Source organism: Malus sylvestris, chromosome 5 (assembly GCF_916048215.2).
Source record: "Malus sylvestris chromosome 5, drMalSylv7.2, whole genome shotgun sequence".
Lineage (NCBI taxonomy): Eukaryota > Viridiplantae > Streptophyta > Magnoliopsida > Rosales > Rosaceae > Malus > Malus sylvestris.
In genome coordinates, this window is record NC_062264.1 from 9,144,046 (window position 1) to 9,159,122 (window position 15,077).

General features: G+C 37.4%; 1 protein-coding gene across 1 annotated transcript; it reads left to right on the forward strand.

Moving 5' to 3' along the window:
* The first annotated feature begins 3,020 nt into the window (after positions 1 to 3,020).
* LOC126623517 (probable protein S-acyltransferase 23) lies at positions 3,021 to 13,949 on the forward strand. The gene is made up of 13 exons (XM_050292418.1): positions 3,021 to 3,430; positions 3,741 to 3,881; positions 7,250 to 7,362; positions 8,097 to 8,176; positions 9,780 to 9,943; positions 10,466 to 10,604; positions 10,699 to 10,798; positions 11,171 to 11,228; positions 11,998 to 12,075; positions 12,206 to 12,304; positions 12,412 to 12,490; positions 12,575 to 12,723; positions 13,362 to 13,949. The coding sequence occupies exons 1-13, from the start codon at positions 3,023 to 3,025 to the stop codon at positions 13,545 to 13,547; spliced, it is 1,794 nt and encodes a 597-aa protein (XP_050148375.1). The 5' UTR covers positions 3,021 to 3,022; the 3' UTR covers positions 13,548 to 13,949.
* Positions 13,950 to 15,077: the final 1,128 nt, after the last annotated feature.

The window sequence follows — 15,077 nt, forward strand, 5'->3', positions numbered from 1 at the left end:
CTGAGAAGAATAAAGTGTTTAGGGTTTTTTAGGGTAGCAAAGCTTACCGAAATTTGATAGAATAAGAGGTATATATAGGAGGGGAGGGCTGACCATAGTGTTAGGCATTATTTCCAAAACTTCACCAATAATTATAACACTTTACCAATAAGTAGACACTATTTATGAAACTAAACCAATAAGTATAGACTATTTATGAAAGTGAATCAATAAGTAGACACTATTTATGAAACGAAAACAAGAATTAGGCGTTATTTCCAAAACTGAACCAATAGGTGGAAACCATTTATGAAACTGAACTATACGCTATTTATGAAACTGGAGTAAGAACTAGACAATATTTATGAAACATGACCAAGAACTAGGCACTATTTATGAAAGTAGACCAATAACTAGGCACTATTTATGAGACCATACCAAGAAAGAGACACTATTATGAAACTGTACCAATTACTATACATTATTTATGAAATTGAACCTAATAACTAGGCATTATTCATGAAACATGATCAAGAGCTAGACACTATTCATGAAAGTGGACAAAAAATTAGACACTATTTATGAAATTGGACCAATAAATAGTAGTATCATTCAGGTTCATAAACAATATTCAGTTTCATAAACAGCTTGCGCATCAATTTGTTTTTTTTTGTTTTTTTTAAATTGTGTCATTTTCATTAAAATTTAAGTTTTTATGTCATTTTTATTAAAATTTAGGGGTTTTTCATAAAAATTTAATTCTGTTTCATTAAATAAAGTTATATCATGGTTTTTGGTTAAAATAAATTTAGCTCAAACCTTTTTCATAAAAATTCCTTGCTATGTATTGGTCCAATTTCATAAATAGTGCATAGTTTTTTGTTCACTTCTATAATTAGTGCCTAGTTTTTTGACATGTTTCATAAATAATGCCTAGTTATTGGATCTAGTTTCATAAATAATGTACAGTAATTGGTACAGTTTTATAAATAGTGTCTCTTTTTTGGTCTGGTTTCGTAAATAGTGTCTAGTTATTGGTCTACTTTTATAAATAGTGTCTACTTCTTAGTCATGTTTCTTAAATATTGTCCAGTTCTTATTCTAGTTTCATAAATAATCTATAGTCCAGTTTCATAAATAGTTTTCACCTATTGATTTAGTTTTGAAAATAATGCATGATTCTTGTTTTCGTTTCATAAATAATGTCTACTTATTGATCCAGTATCATAAATAGGATCTACTTATTGGTTTAGTTTCATGAATAATGTCTACTTATCGGTGAAGTTTTATAAATAATGTTTAATTCTTGGTTTAGTTTCATAAGGTTTGAAATTTAGACATTTTTTGGTCGTGTAAAAGCATCTATTGCGCCGAAAACGACGAACCCAGAAGTGATTCCTTAGATCAAAACCTTGAGAAGATTATGTTGTAACATCCCACATCGACCAGGGGAATGGATCCTGTAAGCCTTATATGTATATTTCCATCTCTACCTAGCACGAGGCCTTTTGGGAGCTCACTGTCTGCGGGTTCCATTAGAACTTTAAAGTTAAGCGAGTTCGCATGAGAGTAATCCCAGGATGAGTGACCCACTGGGAAGTTCTCGTGTGAGTTCCCAGAAACAAAATTGTGACGGCGTGGTAAGAGCCCAAAGCAGACAATATTGTGCTATGATAGAGTCGAGCCCGGGATGTGGTGGGGGCTTGAGTCGGGATATGACAATTTGGTATCAGAGCCAATCCCTGGCCGGAAGTGTGCCGACGAGGACATCGGGCCCCTAAGGGGGGGTGAATTGTAACATCCCACATCGATCAGGGGAATAGATCATGTAAGCCTTATATGTATATTCCCATCTCTATTTAGCACGAGGCCTTTTAGGAGCTCATTGGCTTCTGGTTCTATCAGAACTCCGAAGTTAAGCGAGTTCGCGTGAGAGCAATCTTAGGATAGGTGACCCACTGAAAAGTTTTCGTGTGAGTTCCCAGAAACAAAATTGTAAGGGCGTGGTCGAGGCCCAAAACGGACAATATCGTGCTATGATGGAGTCGAGTCCGGGATGTGGTGGGGGCCCGGGCCGGGATGTGACAATGTTCTCAGTAATTACATTTAAAAGTTGTTTTCAATTACCAAATTAAAATTTCCTCACATTTTTACATACCTACAATAATAAATGTAGCTCTCCATCCAATTTCTTGAGCTTGGGTGTCATCTTAGAGAAAATTTTCTTTGTGCCTGTAACAAAAATAGTATACCACGTGTTATTATGTAAGTGGGGGTAATTTTTATTTTTTATGTTATTAATTTTTTAACACAAGAATTTCACAACTTGTATAAAAGTGTATGACCCCGTGTTCCGAACACATTGAAAAGTTTCTCATCATTATGACTACTATTGGGAAGCAATACCACAAAAATAAAACTAGAGAATGTAATTCAATTTGAAGTATTTTTCTTATTCTAAGCCAAAAAAAAAAAAAATACAGAAATCTATTAATGTGGCTGACAATGGAAGAAAAAGATGGGAGAAAAAATTGGAGTGTGAAAGGGAGGGGGTACGCGCCCCATCGCAAGTTGGGGTTTTTAGGTTAATTTTTTTTATTAATTTTTTGTCTTTATTATTAAATAAAGTTAGTAGATGATTTTTTTATTAAAATATAAAGATTTGAAATCCTTTTTATTAGTTTTTCGTAAATAGTATAGTACCGTTTAGTTTCATAAATAGTGTAGTTTCATAAATAGTGTTTAGTTTCATAAACAGTATACAAGTCCTGCGCGTCAGGGTTGTTTTGTTTTTTTATTTTTTTAAAATTATGTCATTTTCATTAAAATTTAAGTTTTTTTGTTATTTTTATTAAAATTTAAGGGATTATTCATTAAAATTTAATTATTTTATTAAATAAAATTATAATATGATTTTTAATTAAAATAAATTTAACTCAAGTCATTTTCATAAAAGTTCCTTAATTAAATATCATAAGATAAAAAATTAATATTATTATGTTTTGAGGTATCCGTCGTGAGTCATGAGTCATGACTCCTTGTGATGCAATTTTGCAACCAAACCTCTGTCACACCGACTCACCATTACTACAGGGGCAAAGAAAGTAGAATTCCCCAATTCACAATTAAGGAAGAAATACCCAATTCACTCCAGAAACCCTATCCTCTCTTATTCTTCATTACAGTGATTGATTATTCTCCCTTATGCTCTGCATCAATGGCTTCTTCAGAGATAGAGGTGGTGTCTTCGGACTCAAAAACCCAGGAAAACCCTCCCGAGGTTCCCGTGTTCGACGTTTTCTCTGCTTCTGCTTATGGCGATTTTCAGAAACTCAGAAAGTTCGTCGAGCAAGACGGTGCCTCTCTCTCCAAGCCAGACGTCCATGGCTACTACGCCCTCCACTGGGCTGCTCTCAATAACTTCCCCGATATTGCCCACTACATAATTCAGGTATCTATGCCCTAAACCCTTTCTATTTCTGTGAATTAGTTTGTTTTCTGTGGTGGGTTTATACAGATTGAGCTATTTCTGTGGTGGGTTTGTGAGGAAAGGTTGAGTTTTGCAGTGGGTTTGTGTGTGGAAATTTTGAATTTTTTGTGTGTATCACGGGGTGGTCGAACAGTTGCAGTGGGTTTTCTTTTGCTGTTGAAGAAGCATATGTCTGTTTTTATTTTGTTCTACTTTTGGTATTGGGTTGCTCCATTCTGTGGTGAGGTTGGCTTGTTTGGTATTAATGTACTTGGTATTGATGTGTTCAAAGCATGGTGGAGATGTCAATGCGACTGAAAATGTACAGCAGACAGCATTGCATTGGGCAGCCGTGAAGGGTGCAATTGCGGCGGCTGATGTGCTCTTGCAGAATCGAGCTAGGGTTGAGGCAGCTGATGTACATGGGTACCGGGTAATTCTCTCATTTCCTCTCTCCTTTTAATGCAGTTTATTTCCAATATCTTTAATTTTCTCGGTTGAGTTTGTCCATTTTGAAATAAAAAAATATATTATGTTACATAAACTAGGTATTTCCTTAAAATTATTTCCCCATAGTTTTGCCCTGATCTTGTATATCTGTTATATGGGACATGTATGTTCTATTGATCTTCCTAATTTTATTCATACTTGTATCTGTTTATGTGTTGCTGATGTTCTTTCTCTTCCAAAACTATTGTTTGAGTTCATTGAGATTGAGATCATTTTCAGACACTAATGGACCTTTAGGCCTTGTTTGGCACGCCGTATAAGAGCACCGGATAGTATTAATAGTACGAAACAGATGTTTGGTGAGCTTCGTATTAAATAAGCACCGGATTATTTAATCCGGGCCCACTCATTTTATACACCTCCCACCCACTTATTTATCCCAACCAAAACCTCTGTATAATTTAGTCAGGTAGAATGTCCATCTCTCTCGCTCACTTCGTCCTCCTCCTCTCTCGCTCACTTCGTCCCCCTCTCTCTCGCTCACTTCGTCCCCCTCCTTCCTCCCCCCATTGCTCTGCCACTCCTTCCTTCCCCAATAACACCGACCCCCGAACCTCCACATCTCCTCCGCCGCTCCCAGCAACCCAACTCCTTCTTTCTGCAGAATTCTCAGAACTCGAGCTGCAAAACGCTAACTTTTTGAATTGGGTTTCTCTAGGAATTGCAGAGAATTATAGGACTGGAGATGTTTTATGAGTTTTTAGCTTAATTGTTCCCTGATTTTGTTGATGGATTTGGGCGATTTGGGGGTGGGACGGAGAGATTTGGGACAACTTTGTGGCTGCTGGGTTCTTCCTGCATTTGACAACTTTGTTTTTTTCTATTCTTTTTCTTTTCCAGTAATCATCAAACTGGGTTTGGGGGGGTGCAAAGAGATCTGCGAAAGAGAGAGAGGGATGGAGTTTGGGGGGTGCAGAGAGATCTGCAAAAAAAAAGATGATTTCACTTTTTTTTTTTAATTTTATTTTAAGTTTGATTTATCTTATCCGGTATAATACCAAACACAGTATAAATAATACGGTCATTAATCCGATACTGCACCAAACGCCCGATTAATTTAGTCAGTACTATCCGATGACTATTTATCCTATCCGATAGAAATAGTCAGTACAGTCCGAGCTGCCAAACGAGGCCTTAAAGCCTTAATTCTACCATTGCATTTGGGTGGAGATGAAGAATTGAGAGTGGAGAGGTGGCGTGGTTTGGGAGCTGGATGAGATTCCAGAGGCGAGGGAGCAAGTGTGTTATTCATGGGTCACAAGTAGTTTTCAGTAGTTTCACTTCCATTAAGTATCCAACTGCTGAATCCAACGACCAATAATGAAGCCTAGTTTTCAACACCAGCTGCATACGTACTATGCTAACGAGATGAAGTACATATGTACAAACTTTCTTTGGTGCGGTGCATTGCGGATTACCAGTTTTGGCACTGCAGCTTGTCTACGATATGTTGCCATACTTTATCGCAATGTTCTCTAATCTGAAAACAAAGAAAAGTTTACGTTGCAATTAATCTGGACCAAACATTTTGGTATGAACCACACTGATCTATGGTCCAGATTCAGCAAGATAAAGCACCTTAGGTTTACAGAGTTCCTAGCAGGAGAACTTTCCGTATACATGCTTACCCAGATACATATGTTCTTAGCATTGCTTGTAATAACTAATAACAAATGTAGGAACTTTTATTGCCTTACTGGTGATTATCATGTGTAGCATTATTTCTTTTATAAAGCGATTATTATATGTATAGTCATATTGTTTTAGGTAGAGTATGGCTCACAGACCTTTTCAATCGGACTTTGAAAACGAAGAAGATGCCAAATGAGTGGTGAAAGAGCACTTTGGTGCCTATCTACAAGAATAAGGGAAACGTACAAAATTGCATGAACTATAGGGGTATTAAGCTAATGAGTCATACAATGAAGCTCTGGGAAAGAGTCATTGAGCATATATTGAGGCAAGAGACACGGGTTTCGGACAACCAATTCGGGTTCATGCCAAGACGCTCAACTATGGAGGCAATCTATCTCTTATGAAGATTGATGGATAGATATAGAGATAGGAAAAAGGATTTACACTTGGTCTTTATAGATTTGGAAAAAGCGTATGATAGGGTCCCAAGAGGATTTTAGAGAAGAAAGGAGTACGAGTAGCATATATCCAAGCTATAAAGGATATGTATGATGGAGCAAAGACTGCCGTAAGAACTCATGAAGGACAAACCGAAAGCTTCCCCATAACTGTTGGGTTACATCAAGGCTCATCCTTTAGTCCTTACCTTTTTGCATTGATAATGGATGAGTTAACGGGACATATTCAAGATGATATTCCTTGGTGTATGCTTTTTGCAGACGATATAGTGTTGATAGAAGAAACTCAGGAAGGGTAAATGCGAAGCTTAACCTTTGGAGAGAAGTGTTGGAATCTAAAGGTCTTCGCCTAAGCCGATCAGAGACAGAATATATGGAGTGCAAGTTCAGTGCAAATGGAGGCCAAAAGGAGTTAGGGGTGAGGATCGAAGATCAGGAAGTACCAAAGAGCGACCGCTTTCGCTACCTAAGATCTATCTTGCAAAAGAACGGAGAATTAGATGGAGACCTCAACTATAGAATACAAGCTGGATGGATGAAGTGGAAGAGTGCGTCCGGCGTGTTGTGTGACCGTCGTATGCCACTGAAGTTCAAGGGAAATTTTTATAGGACGACAATAAGGCCGGCGATGCTATATGACATGGAATGTTGGGCGGTTAAGCATCAACACGTACATAAAATGGGTGTAGCGGAGATGAGGATGCTTCGTTGGATGTGTGGGCACACAAGAAAGGATAAGATTAGGAATGAGGATATCCGAGGTGAAGTAGGAGTAGCCGAAATTGAAGGAAAGATGAGAGAAAATCGGTTACGGTGGTGTGGACATGTGCAAAGAAGGCCTACTGACGCTCCGATTAGAAGATGCGACTACGGGACAGAGGTCCAGGGCCGAAGGGGTAGAGGAAGACCTAGGAAAACTTTGGATGAAACTCTAAGAAAAGGCGTACTTGGATCTAATGGAGGACATGACACAGAACCGAGCGCAATGGCATTCTAGGATTCATATAGCTAACCCCACTTAGTGGGAAAAGGCTTTGTTGTTGTTGTTGTATTGTTTTAGGTAGTCATATGTTGTGTGAATTTAATTTTGATTGGGTGATGTATACTTTAAAATTAGCTGTTAGTCCTATATTTTGATGCAATCAAAGAATGCTTGTTGCCACTAGTTTTTTCTCAACTCTTGTTTAATCTACTGCAGGCAGTTCACGTTGCTGCTCAATATGGGCAAACATCTTTTCTGAATCACATTGTTGCAAGATATCATGCTGATTTTGATGCACCTGATAATGAGGGGAGGAGTCCTCTTCATTGGTATGTTGAAAGGCTATACTATGGCATATTGACATGGTTTACGTGTTCATAGATATTCTGTGACATTGGCATCGTGCTTTCTCACTTTCTCCATCAAAACATGGGCTGTCATGGATTAAATCTATTCATATCCACGTTGTTTTGTGCACACATGTAAAGAATGAGTGAATAAACGATTGAAGTAGTTATTATTGCTTTTATGGAAAATGGAAATAGCTAATTGATCCCTACCTTCTAACTGTGTGACCCCTTGTGGAGGTATTCAGATTGGTATTGGAACCATGGAAGGACTCTTGGTGTCTGGTAAGGACTTGCGGGGGTGCAATAGCAGTCTGTACCCCTCCACAAAGCTTTCATTATCAGATGTGGTTCATTATGTACATCTGTATATAGCACCAGTATTAGTTCTTTCTTGATTTGGTTTGTTCATAATACTAGCATCCAACTTCTTTTCCGTTTTGTTAATATTTTCAGTATGCATGTAATACCTTGACTTGTCTAGATTTTCCTTTCTAATTATTTGATTGGTCTATTTTGGTGATCTGTATTTTTGGCTGAGCCTTTAAATGGCAAAAGGTCTTCATCTGATTGGCAAAACAAGTTTTTATCTGATTTGAGGTCATTGATCAAATTATGATGTTCTGTGCAGCAGTCTTACGTATGTGGAAACAGGAAGTTTTTGTTGTGAGATTGTCTACATGAAAATTATTTTAATTTATTATATTTTCAACCAGGGCCGCATATAAAGGTTTTGCAGATACAGTTAGATTACTTCTGTTTAGAGATGCATGCCAAGGGAGGCAAGATAAAGAAGGTACACTAAATGTGCACTATTCACCCAATATTGTTGTGTTCTGGTTATTTTAAGAGTACAATTAAACTCTTCAAAAAAAAAAAAAAAAAAAAAAAGAAAAGAAAAAAAAGAGTACAATTAAATTTAGGGTGCCTTTATTGGCACCCAACTTTTAGTTAAGTCCACCCAAATTAATAAGTTTAACCCATCTTCTTTAAGAAATTACAAACATTTAACATTCCAAAGCTATCCCAACTACTCACCCATCTCTACACCCACCGCAACAAAAGTGAACTCAGACAAAAGGCTTGTCTTTCCACCCATTCAATGAAGAATTCTCATCTCCGCTACACTCATTTTTTGCATGTGTTGATGCTTGATTGCCCAAATTTCCGTGCCATAAAGCATTGTTGGCCTTATTATCGTCTTATAAAATTTCCCCTTGAGCTTTATTGGCATATGACGGTCATACAACACACCTGATGCACTCTTCTACTTCGTCCATCCAACTTGTAATCTATGGTTGAGATCTCCATCCAATTCTCCGTTCCTTTGCAACATAGATCAAAGATAAAGAAAGCTTGCATTCTTTGGTACTTCCTGATCTCCAGTCCTCACCCCTATCTCATTTGGACCCTCATTCCCACTAAACTTGCCCTCCATATACTTTGTCTTTGACCTACTTAGACAGAGACCTTTAGATTCCAACACCTCCCCCCAATGTTTAAGCTTAGCGTTTACTACCTCTTGCGTTTCATCTATATCATTTGCGAAAAGCATACACCAAGGGATATCATCTTGAATATGTCCCGTTTGGTGTAACTTTATGGTTCGGGCCTGGTTGACAGGATATTTGGATTCATGTTCGGTAGCTTGGGTCAGAATTTTATGCATCAATTCCTTCAATTTTGACCCTTATGCTGCAGAAAATCAAGTGAACAACACCTTTACCGAAAAAAATCAACAATACAAAAATATTTCCAAGGCTTTCTATCTTCTTCATATAAAGCTTTGGTCTCGGCTTAAATCATGCAAGTAAAAAGCTGGCTGAAATGGTTTATCAAGGAATTTACAGCTCTTACTCCACTGATGCTTGAGAAGCACAACCACTTGCTAATTTCTGTTTTAATAATATTGATTGGAATACCTTCTCAATTATCTCAGAAAGTGTTCGATGGATATGGGTGAGAGGTCAAAACAGATAATTATTCATTCATCTGTGTTGTGCTTGAGTGCTTTCAAACTTCAATTTTGGGGTTGAGAAAATGATAATGGTTTATGTCCTTTTTGGTCATTCGATAAGAGTAAAATTGGAAGTATAATTTGTTAAATTAATTGGGTGAACTTAACTAAAAATTGGGTGCCAATAAAGGCACCCTTAAATTTATTCATCAGCCGTTTATGTAATATGTCAAACCTAGCCTAAGTAGAAGAGAGTGATTAAACATGTCTCGTGATGGGTATCAAATAATGCAATACAGGACAGCTATGATCATGAAGTTGCTACCTTAGCCTGTAAATAATACTCTTTTATATTGAAGAAGATGAATTTCAATCATGCTTATTTCTTCTTTTTGGTGATCTGCTTTGTGGTCTGATGACTTGAGAGTACCATTTGTATTAGGTTGTACCCCTTTGCACTGGGCAGCTTTAAGTGGGAACGTGGAGGCTTGCACAGTGCTTGTCTATGCTGGCACTAAGCAGGAATTAACTGTGAAAGACAATGCTGGTTTTACTCCTGTTCAGATTGCATCTGATAAAGGTCATCAGCGTGTCGCTCTTTTCCTTGTACGTAACTTTATATTTGTAGCACTTCTGGTAGCTTTCTCATCACCAAATCTAACGGGACTTGAAATGCAGATATGGGAATATGAGGTTGAGTTTGGGAGGAGGTTTTGATATAGGACCGAATTTTGCAATGGTTGCATAACTTATGGGTTCTTCTCATAGATTTGGCGTTTGTTATTATTCACATTTTCTTTTCTTTGTTGAGAATTCAGTGTCATGTATAGTACATATATAAGGTAAACAAATTGGTTAGTGGTTCTCATGTACCTTCCATAACTTACATACATGCCTCACCAAACATGAATTTGTTTTCTCTTTTCTGGAAGACTTGCAGGAGTTATTGTAAATATAGATGTCATATCAGATGTATCCTTATGTATATCCTTCGATTCTTCTCATGAGAAAAGTATATGTGAAGGGGGGAATTATATTCTACAACATTCTGTTAACTATTAATTGAATAGGAATGTTTATAATATTATCATGTTAATTAAAAAAAGAGTGATTTTGTATCTTGTGTAGGCTAACCAGCAGCGGGCTCATAGCAACTGCTGGAGAGACAAATTTTGCAGTGGGAAGATGGCGGATATTGGTTACGCACCTGTCTTGTTGTGTATAATAGTCTTTCAGACAGTTCTCTTTATGAATTCTGTCCTTGCAGGTAGTAAAGCTTGTTCCAGTTTTCCTTTAGATTTCAGATAGATTGAGTTCCCTTGCTAGTCATTCCTCACTGACTTCATACTTACCCATGTTAGCTCCTAATCTGACAAAGGTTACTGCTGCTGTCGGTATCTGGGGATGGACTGCCATTTCATTAGCAGTGGGTTCCTTGATTATGTTCTACAGGTGCAGCAGGTAATCCTTTTTCTAGAATCCAAAATTAAACTCAAATAAAATATTGATTTTATCTTCTCCAGTTCTCTAAAATGGGTATTTGCGTTAGTTTCAGTAAGAAAATTTGAATATGCCTTGATACTTGAACTTCTGGTTTGGACAATTTAGTAGTCACTTAGCACTTAGGGTTCGTTTTTTCCACAGCCACCAGATAACCCCACCCATTCCTTTTTCGGAGGAACCTAATATATCTTATCCATCATCAAGAGACATTACTAGCTTGGCAAATTTATACCTTAAAAGTAGATGTGCTTTATACATCTACCACGAATCTTCTGTTGTAGTTTGTTTTTGTGATGTCATTAAACAATTATCTACCACATTTGCTTGCAGTAAAGATCCAGGTTACATCAAAAGAGCAGGGGATTTAAGCAATCCTATAAATACAGAGGTATGCAATGTTTCTGTTTAGTCTTTATCATTTCTACGTTCAATATAAGTAGTTTTCTGATGACTAACTGTAACAATTTATAGATATTCTAATGACTATCTTTAACAATTTATATATATATATATTTTTTTTTTTTCCTGAAGCCATCAGTTTCTGTAAAACAGAAGGTGGTAGGCATGAAACTTAATTCGAACTTAGTTAGGTTGATAGTTTAAATCTCATATGATTGCAAAATGTTAAGTGCATCTTTAGTGACAGCATCGCATGTGCATAGCAGCATAAGTAAAAAATATCATGTATCACAAAATTTGGAAGAAACGAAACTGAGTGAGGTCCAAAATCGAGGAATTGTCATGTAAAGAAAACTGTACATCCTCCCCATCAAATTTTTCAAAGATCCTTTCTTGTTTCCAAGCACATCACTGAAAACTTAGCAATTGTTCTGCAACTACAGAAGACTTTCACCTTCTTCCCCAAACTCAAATATCAACTATTCTGATAGAACAAAAGAACCCTTGATTTTGGAATTATGCATGAAAAGTCAGTTTCCCTTGGAAATATTTATGTGACCAGTTAATAAAGGGGACCCATCTAATGCAATTGAAAAATAGATGATGTGACAATACATGCTCGAGCATTATGCGTGCATATGTGGTAAAAACATTTGTACTCTACATGGCAATGCTCAGAAACGCAGTTCCAGATGGGGTATGGTTGACTTGTAAACTTGTGTAACTTAGCTTACTAACAGTGCGCCAACATTTTTCAGGATCCTTTGTTGAACGTTGATTTGAACAATTCCGCTGTATGGATGGGAAATTGGTCTCAACTTTGTCCCACTTGCAAGGTTAACTTGATGACCTATTTTCTTTCAAAGAGGATGTTAGATAGTATAGTATTTTGGGATATCTTTATGGTGCATATAATTTTTGTAGATTTGATTAATGTCATGGATTTATGACATTCTTTTGCTTCAGATAATTAGACCTGTTCGCTCTAAACACTGCCCCTCATGTAACCGATGCGTAGAACAGTTTGACCATCATTGTCCATGGATATCTAATTGTGTTGGAAAGGTAAGTAGTGCTAACTTCATCACAGTCCAAGTCAATATAACTTTGATATGGATACTTGAGGTCACAATTGTTTCCACCAGCTTCACTATCTCTTTATTTGCTTGCAGAGAAACAAGCGAGATTTCTTTATACTTATCTGCCTGGGAACTTTGACGTCACTCATTTCTACTGCTGTTGCAGTTCAAAGTATGTGGGTAGCAGAAATTATGAACTTTGTGATGAACTGTTTCATTTTTTTACTAGATGACAGCTGTCTTTTCACTATGACAGGGATTTGGGGTGCATTGCCAGGACTGCGAACAGAAGAATCATGGATTCGTCGTGTGGTAGTTCAATATCCTAGTATTGTTGCTTTTCTGTTGGTGGACGTAATTATTTTAATTGCTGTTACTACCCTGACAACGGCGCAGGCAACTCAGGTAATTGATGGAACCCTCACTACATAAATTTTAGCTTTAGTTAGCAAAGACAAAACATGTGTTCCTCCTAATAAGTGAAAACTACATCTTCTGAGATGGGAATTATACTCTCGAAATGGATTAACTAGTTTTCAGTTGCATTCAAGGATTAGCCAGCCCATACGGTCATTAATTTGGAATACGGTTTATCTTTTATTTACCTCCTTTTCCTTCTTTCTTGAGATTTTTTCTTTGGGGCTGGATAAATAGCGATTGAAGAACCCGTTAAATAATGGGAAAAAATTGTGGGAACATATAGCAATTGATAAGAAAGTTATGCCCCCTTTCACATCCTGTAAGAGAATACTGACAAGAGAAACAAAATCACTGATGTGGATTAATTAATGAAGTTGATGTTGCAAAATTTGGTTCTCTTTTTTTTTCTCGTTATAGTTAATTTTCTTTAGTGGGAAAAGGCTTTGTTGTTGTTGTATAGTTAATTTTCTTTAATATTTTGTACCTTCACTTTGGTATGTGTTGAATTTGATCTTTTCATAAGACTTGATTAGTTTAGTACAGATGTATTTACAATTATTGTCTTTTAAACTCCTGCAAGTAAGTGAGAATATACTGATGATGTCGTTGCATCTTTGAAACAGATAGCTCGAAATATCACCACCAACGAATTGGCGAATGCTATTCGTTATGGGTATCTTCGGGGTCCAGATGGGCGGTTCCGAAACCCATATAACCATGGGTGCAGGAAGAATTGTTCTGATTTTCTCATTCAGGGCCACACAGATGATGAAATGGCTTGGCCTCCATTGCAGCAGGTTGCCAGTTAGAACATTATTCGGTCCTCTCCGTTGTCCCAGGCCATGGATGATGCTTGGCATCCTGCGGTCGACCTGTAGTTGCTTGTACTGTTTGTCACCGTAGCTAGGTTACCCAGTTCTTATACACGAGACCCTGTGTACAATTGAAACAATAAAATCCAAAAGAAATGAAAGCTTTTTTCGTGCGATTGTGTGCCGAGACAGATTGACATGGTTATGTTCTGAGACGGATCGTCTTTCTCCTCAGCTTCAGATTATTATTGGTGTGGAATGCGGGAACAAGTACAAATTACTGTAATTCATTCAAGTTTGTGAGAAGTCGATATCAAAGGAGAGTTTCCTCTTCCTGAAATCATGAGATAAATGTTGAACGTTTTGCGTTATTTGATAGAAAACACTACATCTGATTACGCTTTCTGGTGTTTGTGTGTTTAGGCTTACTCGAGGTTGCATCTGCACGGAGTGGGTTTGTGGTTTTTTTTTCTTTCACAGACGATACTGTAATTTACGCTCCAAAATTTGGGAAGAGGGATTTAAACTTGGGTCAAGAGCGATGATCACACTGCTTTAGCTGACTTGGCTAAGTTCATATCTGACATTGGCCGGTTTTGTGATAAAACATACAAGGGAAATTATATTTGAACCCATGTAACCTCTCTCTACATCCAACTTACTATTAATTAATATCTCTTAAAACCCAGAGTTATTACCTAAACTATCCTCCCAAACCCATTTCAAAATGTAAAATGATCTTTACATCCATTTATAGCATTTTTTCCATGGCTGCAAATGCAACCTCCCTCATGTTTCCATGGTCGCCATCCCCAACACACACGTACGCATACACATGGTCTCTCTCTCTCTCTCTCATCACCAACACCAAGTAGTTACAGTAGTTGTGCATCAAATTCAAGCTGTTAAGTGTTTGATGCTTCAGGGATGTTCAGTCTACAGATGAAGTTTTCAAGAAATGGGTTGTGTAATGGCGTGAAGAACAAGCATACAAGACCGAGATGGTGGCCAAGAGGTCCAACAGTACCAATGGTTGTTGGAAGTAGTAATGATGAAGCTCAAGTGGGTGTTTCAATTGGGGGTTGGGGGGTGGGGCGACTTTATCTCGGAACGGACTTGGGTACCTCCGAAGCAAGGTTTGGGCTGCTTGACATGCAAGGGACTATTCATGCTGAATGAAAGAGAGAGTACCTTTTGTTTTTTGTTTTTTTTTTTTTTTTTTTGCTTTGAAAGGTTCCACAAACACCAACTTTTCAATTATGTGTTATACCATGCTTGAAGAAATCTCACCCCAGCAGCCTCAAAGTGCACTGAAAGCTTGCAGTTGGAAACTAACATTTTTCTTTCACCTTGTCTGGTTGCAACTCCTTATCAACAGCTAATGTTGCATAGACGATAGAAGCACTTTCCTCGGATTGAAAAAACTAGTTTTTCTCTATAAAAGTTATTGTTCCAACGACCTACTTTGCTCTCTCTCTAACTTCTTTTGCTTCCTCTTCTTTCTCACAGCATCGTCCTTTTTTTATT

Excerpts from the sequence above, each read along its gene's own strand:
- LOC126623517 (XM_050292418.1), top strand. The coding sequence starts at position 3,023 with ATGCAATTTTGCAACCAAACCTCTGTCACACCGACTCACCATTACTAC. Across the intron at positions 9,944-10,465 it reads AGCGTGTCGCTCTTTTCCTT|GCTAACCAGCAGCGGGCTCA; the intron begins GTACGTAACTTT and ends TATCTTGTGTAG. Across the intron at positions 11,229-11,997 it reads GCAATCCTATAAATACAGAG|GATCCTTTGTTGAACGTTGA; the intron begins GTATGCAATGTT and ends AACATTTTTCAG.